This window comes from Rhynchophorus ferrugineus, unplaced genomic scaffold (assembly GCF_030347505.1).
Source record: "Rhynchophorus ferrugineus isolate W39M unplaced genomic scaffold, kcgeb_rfMv2 rfM2, whole genome shotgun sequence".
Lineage (NCBI taxonomy): Eukaryota > Metazoa > Arthropoda > Insecta > Coleoptera > Curculionidae > Rhynchophorus > Rhynchophorus ferrugineus.
Genome location: NW_027472581.1, coordinates 37539674 through 37562385, shown reverse-complemented (window position 1 = coordinate 37562385; position 22712 = coordinate 37539674). Strand labels below are relative to the sequence as shown.

At 31.6% G+C, this 22712-nt stretch overlaps 1 protein-coding gene across 1 annotated transcript in view; it reads right to left on the bottom strand.

The window, feature by feature from the left end:
• The window catches only part of LOC143192033 (uncharacterized), a 101746-nt gene that overhangs the window by 49669 nt on the left and 29365 nt on the right, over window positions 1-22712 (bottom strand). The window contains exons 2-14 of the mRNA XM_076397490.1: window positions 6069-6188; window positions 5885-6010; window positions 5718-5834; window positions 5547-5654; window positions 5306-5488; window positions 3995-4180; window positions 3814-3939; window positions 3702-3758; window positions 3590-3649; window positions 3483-3539; window positions 3121-3426; window positions 2862-3061; window positions 841-1553 (exon numbers count right to left, since the gene is read on the bottom strand). Coding sequence (XP_076253605.1) covers window positions 841-1553; window positions 2862-3061; window positions 3121-3426; window positions 3483-3539; window positions 3590-3649; window positions 3702-3758; window positions 3814-3939; window positions 3995-4180; window positions 5306-5488; window positions 5547-5654; window positions 5718-5834; window positions 5885-6010; window positions 6069-6186 — 2357 coding nt within the window. The 5' untranslated portion in view covers window positions 6187-6188. The remainder of the gene's footprint in view (window positions 1-840; window positions 1554-2861; window positions 3062-3120; window positions 3427-3482; window positions 3540-3589; window positions 3650-3701; window positions 3759-3813; window positions 3940-3994; window positions 4181-5305; window positions 5489-5546; window positions 5655-5717; window positions 5835-5884; window positions 6011-6068; window positions 6189-22712) is intronic.

Sequence of the window (22712 nt, the reverse complement as noted above, 5' to 3'; positions counted from 1 at the left end):
TTTTGGTTCTTTATGCAGTTCTGCGTTACTGCTATTAATTATAATAAATAATTATCCAAGGCGAACAGCGTCACCATAAGTTTCTGTAAGTAATTGATGAGCTTGAGCTAAAGTAATTTTAGCGATTTATGATTAGCGTCTATATACACTAAATAACTAAATAAGAGTAAATTGTTATTTTATGTAGAGAAATGTCAAAACCATCTAACAGTTAGATTATATTGTTAAATAATTGTTATCATTGATGCTTTGCCTTTTTACCAATATATATCATTGAAAATACATGGAAATACCTGATATATTGAATTATCAACACATACTTGATGTATTGATGAAACTTCAACCATAGTTAAGGAATCCTTGAGCAATGACTAAACATATAATGTGTAATATTGTCTTCTTGCAGAGTAGATTAAAACTGCCAGTTGCCATATGAGATCAGAGAGTTTCTTTTAATGACTGAATACTTAGTTGGCCTACTCTAAGACGAAATTAGGAAGTGAAGCATCTGAAGACGAACTTGACACGGTAATATTTTTTCTTAATCATCTCTTGTCATTGGTAAAAATATATCGTTAGAGTTGGTAGTTTTTGGAAGGAACAATTAACAAAATGATTTTCAATACTTTTTTGGTTATTTTTAATAAGGATTAATTATAATTTCAATAGGTGAATATGATAAAAATAATGATAAATTGTACATTAATTTCTACCCGAAAGCTTTTTTAAATTATCTATAAATATTACCAATAATTATTACATATTTTTTGTATATAAGAAGTATGTTTCTTGAACTGGTATAATTTTAATTTTATGTTAAAAATGATAATTCATATTTACCTGTGTGAGGAAGACATCCGATGCTTTTTTGCCTCCCAACTGCTCTTGAATTTTAATTTACAAAAACTACAAAAGAAATAGTTTTCTTTATGTTTAAGTTTTCTATGGCGTTGCAATGAAATCGCGCTCAAAAACACTTTGTTACAATGATTGCACTTGAAATTGTCGCTCTCGAGGGCGCTCACGTTCATCTGATCATGACCGGTTCTTCTGCAATGATTTAGTAGCTGTATGTTTAGTGTGAATTTCTTGTTACAGGTCAGGCAGGAGAGCTCATTGATTTTCTTAATTGTGATCGGTACAGAACGATTAATCACCGAGACGACTTCAAGGTGCTCAGGCGATTTTAAATGATCAAACATGTTCTCCGAGTTTTCGCAGCGTTGCTTGCAGATGGCGCACAAAAAGTAGCCTGGATAGGTTTTGTTTTTCTCTTTGTGAAAATCCGATTGCCAGTGCTGTAAAAATTGTTCGTGCGTGTTACAGTAAAATTTGCAGACGCAGCATTGAAATGGGCTCTCCAATATTATACTGTAGATATTTTCTAAAACTAAGCCTTTTGCGGTCCCTGTCGTTATATCTCCTTTTCGACAGTGATAATGAGAAATCAAATGTTTGCCCATCATGTATTTCTTGACTTTCGAATGGCACACCGTACATATTTGGAATATCTTCTTCCGTTTCCTTTTTTTCTCCAATTGCACTGGTTTTTCCTTAAATAAATATTAAATTAAAATTATAAAATGACCACTCAACTGTTTGAACATTTCTTTAATTTAACATAAACAAGTTAGTTTTTGAGTACATCAAGTTACTAGAATGACGTCCCAGAATATCACTTAAAATGCAGAACACTTCCGTGCAAGTGTTTTTCTTTGTAATTTGTTTTTAATTAGAGAGAACTTCTAATTTATTGACATTCTTATTGAAACTTTATTTTAGGATAACAAGCAAACATTTATCAGAAAAATATTGGTGTCAAGGCTGCTGACATTTTAGCGTTTCATTGACTACTTGCATTGCCAACTCAAATTTGTGTTATTAATAATGGGAACGTTCCATTAGTTCCATTAGTGTTCGTTAGAGAAATATATTAGGTAGTTTAGTGAAACGGTATTGAAAACTTGAAATATCTAAGTATCTTACTGGTAGTTTATTTGGAAGCTAGAGCGGGAGTTTCATTGGAAGCAGATCATACTATGAAGACGTTTCAGATTTTTTTAATAATTTGAATGAGAGCTTGCCTTATAATTAATAAAAAAATCAATTTATAAATCTTGCTATCACTCTATTACAACCTCAAGGTTTCTAAAATTTGACATATTGCTTGTCATTTGTAGTTATTTGACTTCTAGCTATGATGTTTGAGATTAAGTTGCATAATCAGATCAATTTCAACAGAGAAGATTCGGAGATACGAAAATATAAAATCAGATAGTAAATTGACATACAGTAAATCTACATAATCGTAAAACATTTAAAACTGACATATCCTAGCTAGTTGAGGCCAAAGTTCAAAAACAGTGAGCGAATTTCAATAAAATTAAACATGACAAACTTAATTAAAATATAACTGTTTGTGATTTACGATCTTAGATATTTTATATTTCAATTAATTTATTCATCATAGTTTAATTTTTGTTGGTTAAAATGATGTAGAAACTATCTAAGAGTTATATTTCAATGATTATGTTGAGGGAATACTCGATATATAGAGTTTATAGTTTATTCTTTGAGATATTTTTTAGTGTTCCAAATTTATTTTCAAAACCTTTCGAGAATTTTAAGTGTTGGTGTTTTTGCTAGTATAAATTTGTTTTATTTTCTCAAAAGTTATGTGATAAAATAAAAATGTTATTGGGGACTTGTACATTAAATCCTTTGAGCAGTTTTGTATTGTGCCAAAACAACGTAAATATAAAATTTATTGAAATACATTAAAATTTAAAAAAATTAAATATATGAATAACTGAAAAAATAATGTTACAATTAGTTGAAATTAAAATATTCGTTAGCTTTACCTTAATTGAAGAAGCTTCGAATATTGCAGATGGATTACTATCTTCAATTTTGAGTCTTTTTCTTTTTATTGTAGCTCCATCATCAAATTCGCCTTCTGGTCGAGTTCTTTTGAAATGAAGATCTGATTTTAAGTGACGTTCATATACTAGCTTAGATGCAAGCTTTCTGTTGCATGTACTGCACCAATAGTGAATCGTACCTGAAATGGTGTGACTTTTACTTACTGTAATTCCACTTTTTTTTATATATATATTTTACCGCTAGATTTTCTAAACGGAGAGTCATCCATAATCTTAAAATTTTTACCAGAAGTAGTTGGTAACCAGCCATCGTTCTTTAAAGACTTTTGCTCTGATAATTTCCTTATAGATGTTTTAAGTTTATTAGTTTTTAAAGTTTTAACTTCTTTATAAGTTGATGGGGATGGTGGTTGTTCTTGTTGTGATTTCTCCTTCAGATGACTGCCAGAAGTACTTGTTGTAGTCTGTGCTATTTCATGCTTTTCTTTAGCTTTTTGAACTGAAGATGTTCCTGGGCTTGTTTGCTTTGACTGTTTTGATTTATCTGTATCGAAAGTAAATATAATATAAGTGAAATAAATACTGTCAATGTGGCATTACCTTTTAACATATCAAGATCTTGTGATTCAATGACACTTGATTTGGGCTTCCATTTACCTAAAATTGCAATGTTATTCAATTGTTTTTTTTAAATAATTTAGAAATACCTTTAGTATGTGTTGGTGGGGGTATGTCGTAATCTTTTTCTGTTTTAGGTTTCCATTTTCCTAAAAGCATACAATACAATATACATAATACGAAGCATGTTGTTAAACGTACCTTTAGTATGTGTTGGTGGTGGTGCATCGTCATCATCCACTCTAGGTTTCCATTTTCCTGAAATAACGAAGAAATCATTATAGACATTAAATTAACCTTCTAAAATGACTACCTTTTGTGTGTGTTGGAGGAGGAACGTCGTTATCATCCGCTTTGGAAGAAGGCTTCCATTTCCCTTTTGTGTGAGATGGCGGAGGGTATCTATCTTCATTTATATCGAGTCTTGCTTTCCATTTTCCTGAAAAATTATTAATGAAATAAATAAAAATATATCATGTAATTTAGTTATTAACCTTTCGTTTGATTTCCGTCTTCTTCCTCGTTTTCATTTCGGATAGGTTTCCATTTGCCCTTAGTATGACCGGGTGGGGGATATTTGCCACCTGTTGATGGATGGCTATCTTCCTCAAGTGGTTTCCATTTACCTTTTGTATATGATGGTGGAGGTGAAGAGAGTCGCTTTGGTTTCCATTTTCCCCCTACATATTCAGATTTAACGATGGTTTAATACTATCGTGATAAAACATAATAGGTGAAATGAAAAAAATTGTGTAAAATTGATTGTTTTAAAATAAAATTATCAACAATTAATATTATTTGATTGTTATACGTTATCCTGAGGCTATTTCTCTCAAGAGGCAGGACTTTACATTTACATTTACGTTGAATAGTAGTGACTTCTTAATTAAGGAGATACGGAAGGGTTAATAATTAGAAACGCCAATCCAAAAATTGAATTCGACAAGAATTTCTAATGCTGAAAAAAACGTTGGCATAAATGCATTCTGTATCTAATGGGTACTATTTTGGAACACTCAAAATAAATTTGTAAAAATAACATGAGTTATTTTGATGTGACATTCGATCTTATCTCGTATCTAACAAGGAATTGAATTAAATTACAATACGTGTATATTAGGTGCTTTAGTGTATTTAGGTCGGCGAATCTATTCATGGAAATGTGAAGTATGAAAGCAAACAGCTGTTGAAGAACCAAGCCTAATCTAATCTAATCTAATTTTTTCTCTACATCATTATAGTATATACAAACGTTAATCATGGGACCCTCAAAATAACATTTTCGATATTAATTACTTTTGTTCTTTTGTTTCGTTTGGGCTGCAGAAACCAGCTGTCCCATCAAACACCGTTGAAAATTATATATTATCATATTACAATTGTTGGTTTTGGTTTTAATGATTTAAAAATGGTTATGACAAAGAACTGGAGAACAAAACAAACAAAAAACTAAATTTTTATTGGATGAAAATTCAGCTTAAACTCTCAATTTCAGAATTTTCAGACACCTAAGAATTTGATGAAGGTTTTAACATCGTGGTTCCATTGTTTGTCAGGCAAAAAGAATATTTTTCAGTGGTGTATTACGACTGACGATGAAAACTGGATCTACGACAATCACAAGTGCAAAAAGTCAAAAGTTAGTTTAGGAGAGCCATCAACATCGACATCGACATCGAAGCTGAATATTTATGGCCATTAGCATTAGCTGTATTGATATGATTTTGTTTTGCGAATATGGAAGACAACTCTCAGATTTTTTTCATATTCCAAAAACTACAACTCCTTGTCAATCAAATATGTACCTGTAAAAGAAGGTGGAGGAATATTCCATTCTCTGTCGTTTCGATTATTCCAATGAATTGGTGATGATGGTTTCCATTTACCACCTGTGTGATTTCTGGGTGGTGCATAATCTTCCTCTGATGACTCTTCATCATCGTACTCATACTCATCTGAGTCGTCATCATAAGCTTCATAGACATCGTCTAAAATTTAAAATTAAAAAGAAATAAATCATAAACTAAATAAATAAAATATTATCACCTAATCTAGGTGGCGATGCATTTTCTTTTCTTCGTTCGAGATTTGCTACCGCTTTAATTAATTTTGACTGGTTATCGCCTGTACCCAAATCCTTTATTTGACTTCCACCTTAAACAATAAGTTGCGGATTTAAATAAAATATGGCTATGAAAGGGTACTGATTAGTGATACCTATCCAAACATTCTTCCCCGATTTCGATTGTTGGGGCTCCGATGCGTCTTTGTTGATACATGCTTGTATTACTGCGGTGGTTTTACTTCTTGTTAATATACCACTGAAATTTTTACCTGGAATGTGATGTTGTTAAAATGAACGAACAAAGAAATAATTATACTACCGGATGTGGACTGAGGAACTTTTTTGGAACTACTTCTCAATTTTAGGGATGAAAAGAAATCATCTGCTTTCAAGCCTATCTCGTCTGGTGGTAACAGCTGACTGGGCGAAGGCGACTTTGATGGATCTGAAGGTGCATCATGTTTAGATAAAATTTATTTGGTTTATTCTATTACATTCATTACCTGGATGAATAGTTTTGTTGCAGCCAGATTTTCTATGCGTAACATAGTTATCTAGGCCTAATATGGTGGAGTGGCATTTTAGGCAAAAATGCGTATCGTCATCATAATCAGCTATCATGTCTGTAATATAAATAATAGTTGATGTTTATTTTATGCCGAGAAATGATAGTATAGTACTAGTATAAGTATATGTATATTTTAAACATATTTGGGATTAAATTTAAATATTTTTTTCATTCATATTGTATAATTTATATAACTTATGACGATCCAAATAACAAAAGGGACACTGCTTAGAACACTTGTCGACGACATAGTCACTATGGCCAAAGACATATCTCTGTGTATAGAGAAACTATAATTTGCAATCAATAATATCTAAAAATAGAAAAAAGACTGCAAAGACTGCTTAATAGCTCGAAATTCGAAATTCATTACAAATTTTGATTGAACAGTGGACTATTTTGCTTCGCAAATGAAGTATAAACTATTGGACAATCCACAGAAAATTAGAACTTGTTTAAAGTGTTACTATTGATTTTAGGCTTTTAATTAAAATTATTTTAATTTAGCTTTAATTTGTTAAATACAGACTAACAAAATAATTTTTAAATTAGGATTGTATTAAGCGTATCAAACAAAGAATATGTGATAGAAATTGATGGTGATTGTATTTAGAGTATAAATATAATTTTATTGCGCAAGTTTGCAAATACGGGTTTGAGTATTTCACGTCCTGAACTCAGATGTTCAATCTCTGTGTCAAGATTGGTTCTGGTTCTCCTGTTCGTGCATGGTGACGGTACTGCGCTCTTATAACGTTGTCAGTTGACGATGTTGCATTAAACATCATCTGGAACTTGCTTTTGTGCTGTGATTATACTTCGGAACGTGTAAAAATTCAGAGACAAGATAACGTTGACAGACAGACAGAGACAACGTTGCAAAGTTTATTAAATTTTTTTGTTACGCTTGTGGATGTTAGATTCTCGGTAAACGTGGAAAACTCATGACAAATGCACTCAAAGATAATTTTATTTTGCTGACAAGTCATGGGTACAGAATCTGTTTTGTAACACCTGGAGAACAGAGCCGTTAAGTGGTCATTTGGTGAAAATATATACTTTTCAATGATTCGGAGAGAATCAAAAATCATGTAGATGATACTTTTCTTCGATGAATATCGTCGGTATAATATAATGGAAAAATATGGCACTGTATCATCAGTATGGACCTATCATCAGTGTCGATATCAGTTTCCCGTACGGACAGCGATCAATTGCTAATTTGTCCAGATATAAGTGCAAGATCTTCAAGATCTTCATCTTCATCACCAGTGGGTAACGATTTCGTTATGGAAGAAAATCGTTTAATTTATTAAGCAATATTTGTCGGGCCTGTTATATTCGAAAACTAATGGTTGACGCAAAGTTTACAAAATGTTTAACGACTGACGAAACAGCAGCATGGCCGTCGTTTCAAAGTGCTGTTCACAACTTTTTCGGTAAAACAAATCACCGTACTATCAGCATGTAATCGACAATTTGTTGCAAAATTACTACAAAATTGAAGTTCGAATATCTCTTAAAATACATTCTCTGTATTCATATCTTGATATAAGTTACGAGTAAGGAGAGAGGATACGCTAGGATGAAGCGAAAATGAAAAAGCTATACCAAGGATTTGGGACGAAGGCACTGTGAGCGATTACTGTAGGACCTCAATGCGTGAAACAGATCCCAATCAATATAAAAGACTCAATTCAGTCTCTGTTCATTTCTCATTTAATTTCATTTTGTAGTTCAATAAACCGCCGTTAATGGTCACAAATAGCAAGATAATTAATTTATTGAATATTTCGAAATCTAGTACCAATTGTAAAAACGGGCTATCGATTTATATGCAGCCCCACAATTTACCTTATAAACAGCTTTTGGTTGCTCAAGTTCAAAACCGTGAATACTTATTTTATTAGTGTAATAGATTAGTACTTCGAACTTTATAAATACTTCTTTGATGTAAATATTGATAATGGAGGCCGTAACTTTGATATGGGTTGATTCGACTTGATTGTGGATTGTGGATCAGGGTATAGGATAGGAACTGGATATTTCTACCTCGACTCGATTTAACTACTTTATGGGACGTTTTGAGTAACTTCACAACAATTGGTGATCTCACGATCTCAATCATTCTCTATATCTTGATTAATAATTGAATTCAACATTGAACGAACAACTTCATCATCTTCTTGGAATAATGTTACCGATTGCGTCAATTTTGATTTGTGTTTTGAAAGAAACTTTTAACTTAAAATTATTAAGACATTTTTATATGATTTAGTTCAACAAAATGCATTGGTCAGTCCATCTCACACCACCAACCATACTAAAAAGTATTCGCTCTGAATTATTTAATTTATAGGTTATATTCATTATATTTGTACAATATTATCTAAATAATTAACTTAATTACCACAAATGAATTAAAACAAATTGAAAATGGGTACAGATTAATTATATAAATAAAACTGTTGTCCAAATGAATAATAGAATCAAATGCTCACCTATTATCATAAGTGAAATAGAAGAAGATACGACTGAAAAAGTTTTACTAGCACTCCTCCCATTTCTTCAGGCAACAACATACCTCATTCAACATAACATTAAAGTTATATTGAAGCAATACAGGAGAATGTCCCCCAAATGTCAAATGTCAAGCCTAAAGTAAAAAAAGATCCAAAGAAAGGGTTTTCAGATTTACAATATAATCTTAACAAAGACAAGGGCTATAAGATCAACCTTATTTGGCTTATCGCTCAGTCGTGATAGGCACTTTCTTGACTAGAATAATCTGATTATGAGGTCCGTATCATGCCTCTCTCTCGCAGAAAACACCAAACCTAAAGACAATGACACTGTCATCAACCAATCCAACTCCATCAAAAGACCAGTCTTTCTTCTCAACCATCTGGTGTCTCCAAAGTTTCTACAGACTATGATCGGCAAACTTCAAACCAAAAAATCTCGGGATTTCGACGGAATATCGATACCCAATTAAAAAAGCTCCCACATAAGCAGTTCGCGCAACTGGCAAACATAATTAACTCCATCATGAGACTGCAAAGCAAAATTATCTGACTACAGGACCATTAGCTTTCCCACTGTCATTTCGAAGCTTGCTGAGAGGGCAATACTTATGTTCTCAATTCTTTCACAAAGGAAAACAACATCATTTCTGATGAACAATTCGGCTTTCGTACTCGTCATTCGATCTTCACGCTCTTGACCAACGTAAAAAGCTAGGAGCAGTTCTCCTGATTCTAACCAAAGCTTTCGACAAGGTCTGGCACGACGGTTTGATCACAAAATGCGTGCGGTTGGGCCTCCCGGAAGACCTAACCGCTCTCTTCAAGTCCTATCTATCGCACAGATCTTTCCAGGTCAAGATCGGGAAAACACTTTCCAGTCAAAAACAAATCGACGCTGGCGTACCTCAAGGTTTTTTGCTGGCCCCAGCCTTATTTAACCTCTTTATTTCAGATCTGCCGAGAAAAGAGCACATTGACGTCGCGTTTTATGCTGATGACACTCCTTTTTTCACGGCTCCAGGCTCGAGGTTACCTTTCCTTTAAAAACTCAGGGCATTATTTTCTATAAGAAGCGTTACGCACTGCGCGTCTCACAACTTAAGATCGACACCGTAACAATTCCGTGGCTGGATAACGTCACATACCTAGGTCTTCACTTCGACCGACGGTTCGGTTGACATTCCCAAATCCAGAAATCAGTTCAGAAAGGTTCGGGCATAGCAAGCCTTCTCTGATCTGCCCTTCTACCAAGACTTCCCATCTCCGTCAAATGCTTATTTTACAAGATGTTAATTTGGTCCCAACTCCTCTACGGATCTAATGTCTACTTCAAGTCTGTTACACCCAACCAGGTAAAAGGGATCTTAAATGTTCCATGGTTAATAAAACCATAGAAATAATCAAATTCACAGGGAAACTGACCCTCCAGAAATAAAGCACATGATACGTCAACCCTTCCACAAACAACAAGTCAGCTCAAGTTCTTCTAAAAAAGCGCTTGTTCGCGAACTGGTGGACATGATGGGAGCTTAGTTCAGCGTCACCGCTAACCTCCCCTGTTCCAGGCTGGAACGACCTCATTCGTCGCTGTAGTCATAATATTTGACCCTATACGGCAGCATTCAGTCTTGTGTTAATGTTAAGTTTCAAAATCTATAGTTAGTTTCACTATAAGTTTTTTCGCCGGGTCCTCGTGTCCAATAACGGCTGTCCGATCAGCGGGCGCCATATCCCCACATTTAATGCAGTAGCAGTAGCGATCCACACAGGTCAACTGTAAGGCGGTTTCGGTTTAGTGTATTGGTAAGCTCAGAGGCAGTCACACATAACCCAGTCCAACTTGTCACTCCTGGGCAAGTCTCCGCGATGAGGTATGCATCATGCATTCCACCACCTAGTTTTAGAACAAAAAAAAAGCTTCCATATCAGAGCTCCCGTCCAGATGATGCAATTTTTAAGGAATGCGAATGGTCGGCTATTTTCATTTAATAGACGTGGCTCCAAGCCGGAAGCCAATAATTTCAATATGAATCACTGCATAAGTCTAAAGTTTAAAAAAGCTGTTGAAAACAAGAAATCACATACTTACCAGACACTAAATAGAATAATTATGTGTTAAATCTAGATTATAACTGAGGAACCGATTTGTTATAAAATTAGATCATTACCTTTATAATTATCTAAAAGGAAAAAATAAATAAATAGCGCGAATAAATCTATAAGCAACAAACCGCGATAGCAACTCCCCACCAGGCCTTCCGCTATCTACTCCATCTAATTTTTCAATTAACATTTATAAGGATTTATCGCGCCGAACGAGGCGCGTTCTTTAATCAACGCGTGTCTGCGCTCTATCGTTGCAGTTCGCTGTTTTACCGACTGCGAGTCCGTTAATTCGCGCAGATTGATTTACGTCACCACTGGCATTCCTCACCATCCCATAAAATCAAGATATATGGCCAAAACCAGCCGGGATTATGGAAAATTTACCTTTGGCGCGGCCGCATAACTTCACATTTTCAATTTGCATTTCGGCCTGCATTATCTGTCTCGCTCTTTGCGGGCTTTCGGGACGGTAAATATAATTTCTGACAAAATCTCACTTTTTACGCTTTTTAATTATTCAATATATTTATTATGTAAATCTACTTGCTATTCAGAAGGTTACAATTAGAAAAATTGTTAAGAAATAGATAATAAATATGTATGCTTCTAAAAAATAAACGATTAAGCAAAAAAATAATATATTTGATAGTAGCAAAAGAAAATTTGATAATAGAAACTATTATTATAAGATAATACAAACAAGACTAAAATCCGCCACTTTCGAACGTTTATCTTACCAATTCTTTTATATAGCTTTGATAGATGCATTCTGTGACAGTCCGACACATATAACAGGTCAATTGAAAAGTTCTCGGTCTGACACATAAATGGCGCTACTAGAATTAAATCCATATGTTTTTTAGTTAGCCTTAACCCTCAAAAGATGCGTGTATAAATTTGACAGCTGTCGGATCATTAGTTTGTGAATTATAACATTTTGAGTGAAGCAACTTTTGTTATTGTGAAAAAAATGGATAAAAAGGAATTTCGCATGTTGATAAAATATTGCTTTTTGAAGGGAAAACATACAGTTGAAGCAAACACTTGGCTTGATGCCGAGTTTCCGCCCAAAAGAGGTTGTTACCGGTAAAAACATTAAAACAATCCACAACATGATATTGACTGACCGTAAATTGAAATTGAATAAAAAATCAGACACTCTAAAGATATTAACTGAACGTGTACATCATATCATTCACGAATATTTGGGTATGAGAAAGCCCAGTGCAAAGTAGGTGCCGCGCGAGCTCACTTTTGATCAAAAACAACGACGAGTTGATCATTCGGAGCAGTGTCTGAAGATGATCAAGCGTAATAAACCCGATTTTTTGCATCGAAATGGATGAAACATGGCTCCATCATTTTACTCCGAAGTCCAATAGACAGTCCTAGTGGACTGCACACGATGAACCCGCTCCAAAGCGTGGGAAATATAATGTATAATAATTATATTGAATAAAAAAACTAATTTTGCTAAAAAAAATTGTTTTACTATGATAGGCCGGGGACTTTTCAATTGACTTGTTATGCTTGAGGCAAATTTTATGTTTCAATTAGATTTCGATTTTCAATTCTCTTTCTGCTGCGATAGTCACGGATTCGAATCTAGATAGGGTTTGATTGTAGCTTTATGTTTGTTACTGTGATTGTCCTTGAGTAAAAGTGTAAAATCCGACAAGCAAAAACTTCTCAGTAATTCTAGCGAGTAAAAAATCCATGAGGTTATCATGACTAAAACATACATACATCTTATATATAGCGAAAACTTCTATGGAATTGTTTAAATGAGATATTCCATTCCAATCTCACCCGTCGCTATATCGGTTATCTAACAAACCTCATCACTTGTTTCGATTGGCGAAATGATGAACAAATACCATATATAATATTTTATTATTATAGAGGAAAGAAATATTGTAATATCCGAAATACATTTTGAAATATTGCCTTGTCAAAAAAGTAATTTCGAGTTTTTTGATGTATTTAAAAACTTATTTTATGTATATAAATGTTAAACACTAATTAATTATGTCTATGCTATTTTGATCGATGACCTTTTGTCATTTTTCTGGAAAAAAACCTAATTTCACTGTAAAATTCTGAAGATTTCCTTTTGAAAAACTAAAATTAAGGAAACTGTTTTGATTTTAAAGATTAACAAATAGTAGTCGCGTACGTAGTAACGAAGAACGTTTTTAATCACTTTCAATTTTTGCCCAATTAGTAAAGATGTACTTGATCAACTCTGTATTTTCAATCATTGTATTAACTGTTCACAGTAGAGGGACGAATTTATAGTTTGATCAGGATCAAGTAGCTTCCGATGAACAATTGCATTTCGATCTCGCTAAACAATTGGCATCGCTCTTTTTTGCTAGCTCTATTGCATTTTCTTGTGGTACGTGATCCATTTTTCTTCATTTGTATTTGTACTATTCTGTTTAAAAAATAGCCTAAGCTTGTTTCATTTCAGTGGCAATTTACAAATATTAAATGAATCCGTTTAATGGAAGTATTTTAATTTCACTTAAATTATATGTACTGGTATATAATTTATATATTGGTATGTTATTATAACATTTAGATTTTCAAAATATCAGTGAAACATTTGAGAATATAAAGTCGTTTTTTATTTGTATTTTTAATTAGAACATAAATAAAAAGATTCATGATTGTTGTGATTAAAAGGTCAACTTAATGTATTGTTTGTATATTTATGAAAATTGTAATGAATTTGTGACGCAAACTCTGTGTAAAAACGAATTAATTTTTTGTTGAAAATATCTTATACCTAAATCAGATTATCGTGATTTGATGTCATTATAAATTTAGAGGTATAATGTTCAATTATTATTAGATACTGGAGATGTCAAATGGAATTTAAATAAACTATTAAAGAAATATTTTTGTATAATAATTCTTGGCTAATTACTAATGTTCTTCATTTCGGCTAAGAGAACAAGAATAAATTGTCAGAGCAAGTCACTTAATGTTTAATTAAATTACTTATATAACTTAATTAAATGTACGAATGTACAAAAATAATATTCTAGTAATTATTTGTTCATTCACTACAGTTTACAAAAATTGCTTTTAATAAAAATCAATTATTTTTCATATGGTGCTTCCTGTTGTTAAGGGACAAACAGTTTTCTTTATAATGATATCAAATAAATATTTATTGAATTTAAAGATTTTTATCAATTTTGACAGTGACGATAAAATGATAAATTATTTAGACATATTTATTCAGTCTGTGGATTGTGGATAAAAGTAATTTTTGTACAACACGGTTGAATAAATAAAGTATTAATCTGTTGTTTCAAATATGTAATATATAACGAAAATAGATTTGGAATTCGGTGATTTATATAATGGAGGCCTGATAATAATAACGGAATGAACTTTCACCACAAATCATATTCAGCAATAAGTCTGATTTATTCGAACTGGAGAAACAAGACCGGAGCAATACAGAGGATATCTTTTCGATGGTCCCCGTAGAACGCAGACTCCATATTTCATTGGTTCCACTTCCCGGCCTTCTCCTTTCAATATACTTTAACGGCCCACACAAACATAAAAGATATTCGAAAATTTACAGCCTTTTATCTGCGTTATCGACCAAATTTATGATGCCATCCCTGTCACTGGCTATACCTTAGACCTCTCGCTGTCCACTCTTCGGCCCTTATCGCCGCGGATGCAAAAGCGCCTCCACGACTCCCTCTACGGCCCCATTTTACCCCCTTTACCGCTATTTAGTCGGACTCTATATGTGATATTTCCAGAGTTGGATTTGCATGGACTGGACGGAAATTGATATAATCATAACGGAACCTATAAATGTACGGGAAATTTCATCAAAAAACTTGGTTGATAGCAGGAAACAGCCAAAATAAAATGGACATTAAAGATCTGTTTTTATATCCTTATTAAAATTGTTACTAAGCGGTAAAGATGTTAATTATCGATAATTTTCACATTCTACTAGAAGTTCTTTTTTTTTCGAATTTGATGCTGGGAATCTACTTAATTTTTGTGACCTTTTTTTACAAACAATTTTAATATATTTGGAAAATTGTATTAATATATTTTAATTATAAAATTAAATTAAATCTATAAATATACAATTAAAAATTACATATCAGTAAACTTTACAAGATAATAATAATAATTTTCATTTTGTATGATCACTATTTATTATATTTTTAAAACTCATTGTTATAGTAATTAGCATTAAAAGCCGAATTGGTAAAATTTGATTATTTTGTTTTAAGGGAAATAGTTCAAAGGGTCCCTACAAACTATAATCATTGGTACAAGAGTAAAATGATCTATTTCTCATAGCAAATGTTCACAGAATACTCACAACAGAAAGTTCACAGCATATATTGAGAATGATATTTAAATTTTGTTGATGTCAATTTCGAAATGATTACATGTCAATTAAATGATATATTAATAATTTTTAATTGAGAAAAAGTATATATTCATATGGTAATATTTCATTAGAATTTGATCTAGCTGTGTTAGTTTTGACTTACTGTTACTAAAGCGCATATAATTAACAATTCTTTGGCCAGGCAGATAAATGACATCGTTATTGATAAATCAGCTGATTCAGAGTGACATTTATTCATAAAGAAGTTGTATAATGACGCTAATATTTAGTAATGTCTTGGTGAATATAGTTTATATGAAATTAAAATGTTTATTAATTTTGAATAAAGTAATATATGCGATACTTTAATATAAAAAGAAAGAGAAAAGTGCTTTTGTTATGTAGCAGATCAATTGAGAAGTCTCCGGCCTACCATAGTAAAACACATTTTTTTGGCAAAATTAGTTTTTTATATTCAACATAATTCCCTTCAAGGGTGATACACTGATTATAACGACCCTTCAGCTTTTCGATACCATTTTTGTAGTACGATTTGTTTCTTGCTTCAGTTTCAGGCCTCAGTTTTGGCGATCGTCTCTTCATTCGACGAAAATTTCTTCCCACCGAGCATTCTTTTAAGATCTGAGAACAGGAAATAGTCGCTGGGGGCCAGATCTGGAGAATACGGTGGTTGAGGAAGCAATTCGAAATGAAATTCATTGATTTTTGCCATCTTTTTAGTCCTTCCTTTTTCAAGATAGTTAATGAAAATTATTCCATGCGCATCCCAAAATACAGACGTCATAACCTTGCCAGCCGACTGTTGCGTTTTCTCACACTTTGAAGCGGGTTCATCGTGTGCAGTCCACTGGGATGACCGTCGATTGGACTTCCGAGTGAAATTATCGAGCCATGTTTCATCCATTGTCACATATCAACGCAAAAACTCGGGTTTATTACGATTGATCATTTTCAAAAACTGCTCTGAATCATCAACTCGTCGTTGTTTTTGGTCAAAATTGAGATTGCGCGGCAGCCACTTTGCACAGAGCTTTCTTATACTAAAATATTCGTGAATGATATGATGTACCCGTTCAATTGATATCTTTAGAGCTATTTCATTCAATTTCAATTTATGGTCATTCAATCATTTTATGGATGTTTTCGTCGGTAACAACCTCTTTTGGGCGTCCACTGCGTTCACCGTCTTCGGTGCTCATTTCACCACGTCTTAGCATACCAATTATTAATGGTCAATTTTCCTGGGGCCGTATCCAGAAACTCGGCATCAAGCCAAGTTTTTGCGTCAACTGTATTTTTTCCAATATTTTATAAACACGCGAAATTCCATTTTATCCATTTTTTTTTCACAATAACAAAAGTTGCTTCACTCAATATGCTATAATTCACAAACTAATGATCCGACAGCTGTTAAATTTATATACGCATCTTTTGAGGATTAGGGCTAACTAAAAAACATATGGATTTAATTCTAGTAGCGCCATCTATGTGTCAGGCCGGGGACTTTTCAATTGATCTGTTACTTATTTTAGTTATGGCTACTGTTAATAAAATATGTTATAGTTATAAATAATTGTCTGAATCATAGAATATGTAATTAGTAGTAGTTACGACAATTGGAATTGGAATTTGTAATGTGAAGATATCATCTCAGTCAAAAAATGAAGTGTAACAATAAAGTTAAATCTAGGTAAATAAATAAATAAAGTAAATAATAATGACATTTAGTTTGATCAGTTTTGCATAAAAATGTACAAAATAGAATTACTCTGGTGACACAGGCATAATTAAGTAAAATAAACTTCACATAACTTTCCAGATTCTGCAACTTCTATGATTTACGATAATAAAACTAGAAAAAATTATGAATGAATTTATTTTCTACTTGATATTATTATTGATCTAAAATAATATCACTAAAAGAAAATAAACTAGTGAACTGAATGAATAAGTTAGAAAACATTCCATTTTACTGATAATATTATCAGTTTATAATAATATGTATTTTATAATACTTTTTACTGAAATGATTTTTTTTGTTAACAAAATACATATATTAATTATAATAAAAAGTACATATTATAATATTAGATAAATATTGCAAAGCTATTTCATACCTTTAGTAATAAATATATTTTTATAGCATTGAAATCGATTGTGTTAAACTAAGTATGTTGAAAAAAACTAAGTTATATCTTTTACATAATTCATCGATAGTCAAAACATATACCATTTGATTCAGACATTATTTATTACTTTTGTTGCGCATTGAACTGTTTCTCACATCGTTTTATGCGAATGTCAAAAGGTAAATATTAGTTTACGTGTTTCTATGGTATGTTTTGCATTAGGCGTGTCAACACATGTGGGCAATATTTACACATTTTATTGATGACCTGATACAAAGCTAGATAATGGCCGAATTGAGCGAAAGCATGGTTACATAAACATGATTATTTGTTGTAGAATAAGAGATACATTGTTTCCTATCCCAAGTGAGTTACCATGCGATTCATATTTGATAAGTTACGTCTTAATTAGCGTTGGGAACTATCGACTATTTAGTAATTGACTACTTTTTATTACTATCGACTGTTTAAGTCGCTATTTTTGTTTCGACTGATTTTACTACTTTTTACCAGTGACTGTTTCAGTCGACTGTTTTCATTCGCTATTTTCGGTCCAACTGATTTTGTTACTATTTACTACATTATTATATTAATATAGCAGGATTTAGGAACGATATTTTTCAAGATTGTTAAAAGTAATAGGGTAAAAAGATTAAAATTGTGGATGATAAATATTAAAATACTTTTGACTGTTTTTATGGCAATAGTAGGTAATATTTCGATTACTCTCTCGATTTTTTGTTAAAAAATATTTCCGTTCAATAATAAATAAAGCATTCAATTTATTTAAAAAAGCTCTAGTAATTATTGTGCGATCATTTTTAATTATATCATGGATTTTTTTTCTATGGTTCTAGGCATATATTTAATTTATACTTTGAATGAATTAATTTTGTTGTTTGTCATGGTGGGTTAATTGGGACCGAAATCTAAATTAATATTTATTTCCTTTAGTCTAGTTTTAGTAACGATATGCCAAGTTATTATATGATATATTTCGATATGTTGTCATTTTTTACCTTAACATAAAATATGTACAGAAAATCCTTTGACCTATAGTTTAATTCGATATTTGTTTATGTCTGATACAGAGTATATCTGTCAACTTTTCAATTACTAAGTACTTAGATATATTGGTTTCATAAAAGAGGATATTGACGATATTTTTAAATCAATTATAGCAATGCTGTCTATTTAAAAATAATTTTTTTTAGTAAAAATAATGTATTATTCAGTCATCATTGTTGATATCTTCATACGATTTCTCTATCGTTTTGTATTTTTAACCATATATATCAAAATAAAAGATTATTCCAACTATTAATTTACAAATTACAGTGATTTTAATGAAAAAAATAATTGCCTGCGAAGTGAAAATTGATAGAAAATAATTATGATTGCACACTTTAAACTCCATCATATAAATGCTGTTGATACAACCCAAAAATTGATACAGATTCAGAGAATATAAAAAGCACACAAAATACTTTTGGAAACAAAGTTTCGCAGAGAGCTGGAGTTTTTAAGAAATTTAAAAAGAAGATAATCTGTCCACGATTTTATATGAAATTACTTTCGAGGTGAGATGAAAAATAAGAGAGCGTCTATAGTTTAGAGCGCTGTGTAGATCTGTCGTGAAAGTGAAAAAAAAAAAAAAGAATAAATGGATAGAATATCCTGACCCGTTCGAAGATACGTTATGGAAAGGATTTTTAGTGAAAGTTTAACTTTAAAATGTTCGAATGGCACTAGAGACCCAAATAGTGATGTGTTATAAATGTGATTGACAATTATAACTGGTATGTAATGGGTATGTTTACCCCATTAATCAATTTATGGAAGTATGGTGGGTTCCTAGTAATATTAATCATAGTTTTGCCATCTTTAATAACACTAATTGTCATAATAAATAAAGTTATTAAAGAGTTTGTTGATCTGTATATGGCATTGAACAAAACTTTGTAATTTCAAATATGAATGGAGTTTTAGTCCTTAAATTTCTTATTTATTTATATTTTGAAAAAATACTTCGATCATCTATAATTATGTAAGATTTTATTAAAATCATAGAGAAAAGATATCTGTATAAGAAGTGTAAACATATTAAAAACAATGAGTTAATTCTCTTACAGAAAAAGTTTTTGACTATTTTTTTCAATATAAATCTGATATTTCTAGCCAACTATTCGAATGAAATTGTATTTAATTATAAAATAGCATTTGGTATACTACTAGGGTGTCCAATAATTTCGCATAAATGAAACGAAAATGCCGTTTCCCGTTGTCTACTATTTCGAAAAATCTACTCATTTGGTGAAAATGGGTCCCACAGAAAAATTTTTAGAGTGTTAGTAAATCTTTTTGTTGTGAAACTTCGTCTTTCGAGATCTGTAAATACCGGTCTTATATTGATACATTGTTTTCCCGTAAATGGGCAAATTTCCATCCAGTTGGTCAGAAATAATCAACAGTTATTTGACTTCTTTTTGTTTCACGAGATTGGAGGAATCGATAAGTAAAATTCCAGTTGGATTCTGAAAGACTTATTTTAACATTTCCTTGGCTAACATCTATAAATCAAGTAGTTTAGGAGCCAAAATATAAGTTCCGCAACGTTCTTCGGCTTCTTATTTTAATTCAGGATCATCACACAGTATCCATGTTAATAAACAAAGTAGTATTCAAGTGTGTTTTTATTCCATTGTTAGCAAATGTGACACCTATTGTGCAAACAAATTTTCTGTAGCCCAAAATTTCCCTGAATGTCTAAGGTATACCTTTATTTATTCAAACCTTGTGTTTTTGTCGCCATTTTTGACTCTGATGATGTTTTTAAACTTAGTTCACGGTGATAATCTTTATGGTTCATTTTGTTCACCCATAAACATTATATTTGAAGGAATTACATACACATTTATCAAATTGGTATATAACACTTAAACCATTGTTCTGTAAAGAATTCAATAATTGTGGGATCATTGTTTACACAAAAATTCACTGATATATCAATTTTAATAACAAATAATAAATTAACAATTGACTTTGTAAAAAAGGAAACAATTTTGGTTATGTTAATACTAAAAAAGTCGATTTTTAACTATACCTTAATTTATATTTTTATTACTATAATTAATTATATAGTTTTAAACCATACCGTCATATTAGACAAATAAACTGCACGATCTAATGGTTCGGAATGAATGCAAATGGCCTAAATAAGGAACGGACGGAGAAGCGAGAAAAATAATCTGCAAATTTTCTTTAAACAAAAAAAAACTCAAATGTGAACTGATTAAAGTCGGTTCGGGACAGCGTCCCCTCGACAAAAGGGTCGTCGTCGACCTCCCCCATCCTCACCCCTCTCACGTCCCTCGTATCACGGGTGAGTCTGTCTCGGGACGCTGTTATGTCTAATCGATGCATTTCTGCGCGCCATGTCTTACGCGGCAGACCATTACGCACCTTAATGGGTCCGTTCGGCCACAGGAGCACTCAGTGGCGGCTCTACAACTAACTTAACAATTCTTCTTGAAAGATACATTAATATATAATGATATAATGATAATATATCAATATTTACAGTACCAATGAATTAAATCTATAGGAGAAAATACAATAAATCTTATTTAGTGCTTTGGTTAGTTCAGAAGGTATTTGAAGGTATTTTTTGGGGATTCTGAAATATCGTATACAGCTTTGTTATTTTTAAACTTTGACTTTAACTTTGACAGTATTCGAAATCGTCGCAAACAAATGGTTTAGTATTCCCTTATTTTTTAACTATCCTCATAAAGGCTAAATTCCATTTAATTCCAATTCAATTGAATCTGTCTCAGTGATCGGAAGAAATAATAATTAGAAGATAGAAATTCACTATTCAAGTGTTCTGCGTTTGACTGATGTTCCATGACGACATCATTCAGTGATAACATACAATTTTATTTCGACAGTTATCTCTTATCCAATGAGTTTTATAAATTCAGGTTCAGTGGATAGTAGCAGTTGTAAAATTTTACAACTGTTATTATCAAGTTCTAAGCTATAAACAATTGCCTATATTGTGGGTTTCTGTTGGACATACTCATTTCATGCAATTAGCTATAAAATATATTATTTTCTACTGTCTACTAAAACCACAGTTATTCTCAAACACAATTAAAATTGACTTGTTTATGTAGAAATTTTGAAAAATAATGAATGTGTTATATAAATGAATGTGTTATAAATATATTTATTTATTTTAATTTATTAGTTTTAATGATATGGTCTTAATTATTATATATTTGATGACATATAAAACACAACACATTATTTATTAGTAAAAATTATTAAGGCATTATAAGTTGTTGTATAAGCTGATTCTAAAACCTATATAGGTTTGCATAATTCAGATTCATAATATCAAAATAATACAAATATTTCAGAATAAAGTCCTAAGAGATATTGTGGATTCATTTACATACTACGGCAACAATTACTAACACCGAGACCTTCGTATTCCAAGTGTCATAAAGGATCTGTTATATGTTACAATACTCACAATAAGAGATAAGCGAAGATTCTACTCCCTATGCTCTACAGTATGTACTGAAGGACTCTTGGACAACACTGAACGATTATTAACGAACACTGACTGAAGATTAACACTCAAGAGGACCAAACAATGTGATCATATATAGTTGCATAGTGAAGTACATTAACTGGTAAAAACACTGCGTTAACATACCTAATAATAATAATAAGTACCTAGTTTTAAGTCACTATCGAGACAAATTATAAGTTAGTCGGCAACGACTAGTAATAATATATTAATAAATTTGAAAAAGAATATTAGTACATGTGTTTAATGGTAAGCCATTTATACAGATATATATTCTATTTTCATTTTAATTTTATGTTATTTTTGTATTACAGTATGAAGCTATAATATAAGAAATAATGTAAATTTAGTATTAGATTATACCAGAAAATGCATGTAATAATAACGATATAGTCAAAATTATCAAATGCAGAGTAGTTAAGAATTGAAATTACTCAAAACAACTTTAAGTTGATTTGAAATTTAGAAAAAACTGAAATTCATACCGTATATATGAAAATTGCTCTTTGAATTACCATAGAGAATTGGCATATCTGATAAATCATCTAATACTGAAATTTCTCTGTTTAGTATGAAGGAAATTTGTTCGGTGTTAGCTCTTATTTTCTCATTAACGAAGTTTTTATAGTCTATTGTTATCTGTATTGAACTTATAATGTTTTTAATAATGGAATTAAATGAAGTATATATCTGTAGATCCAATTAAGGCACTTTTTCTAAGTTAAATATGAGAGAGAAGTTTTATATGCACGTTTGTGCGTAACATAAATATCATGATCTCAAATGTTTTTGGTCCGGATCATACTAAATATGT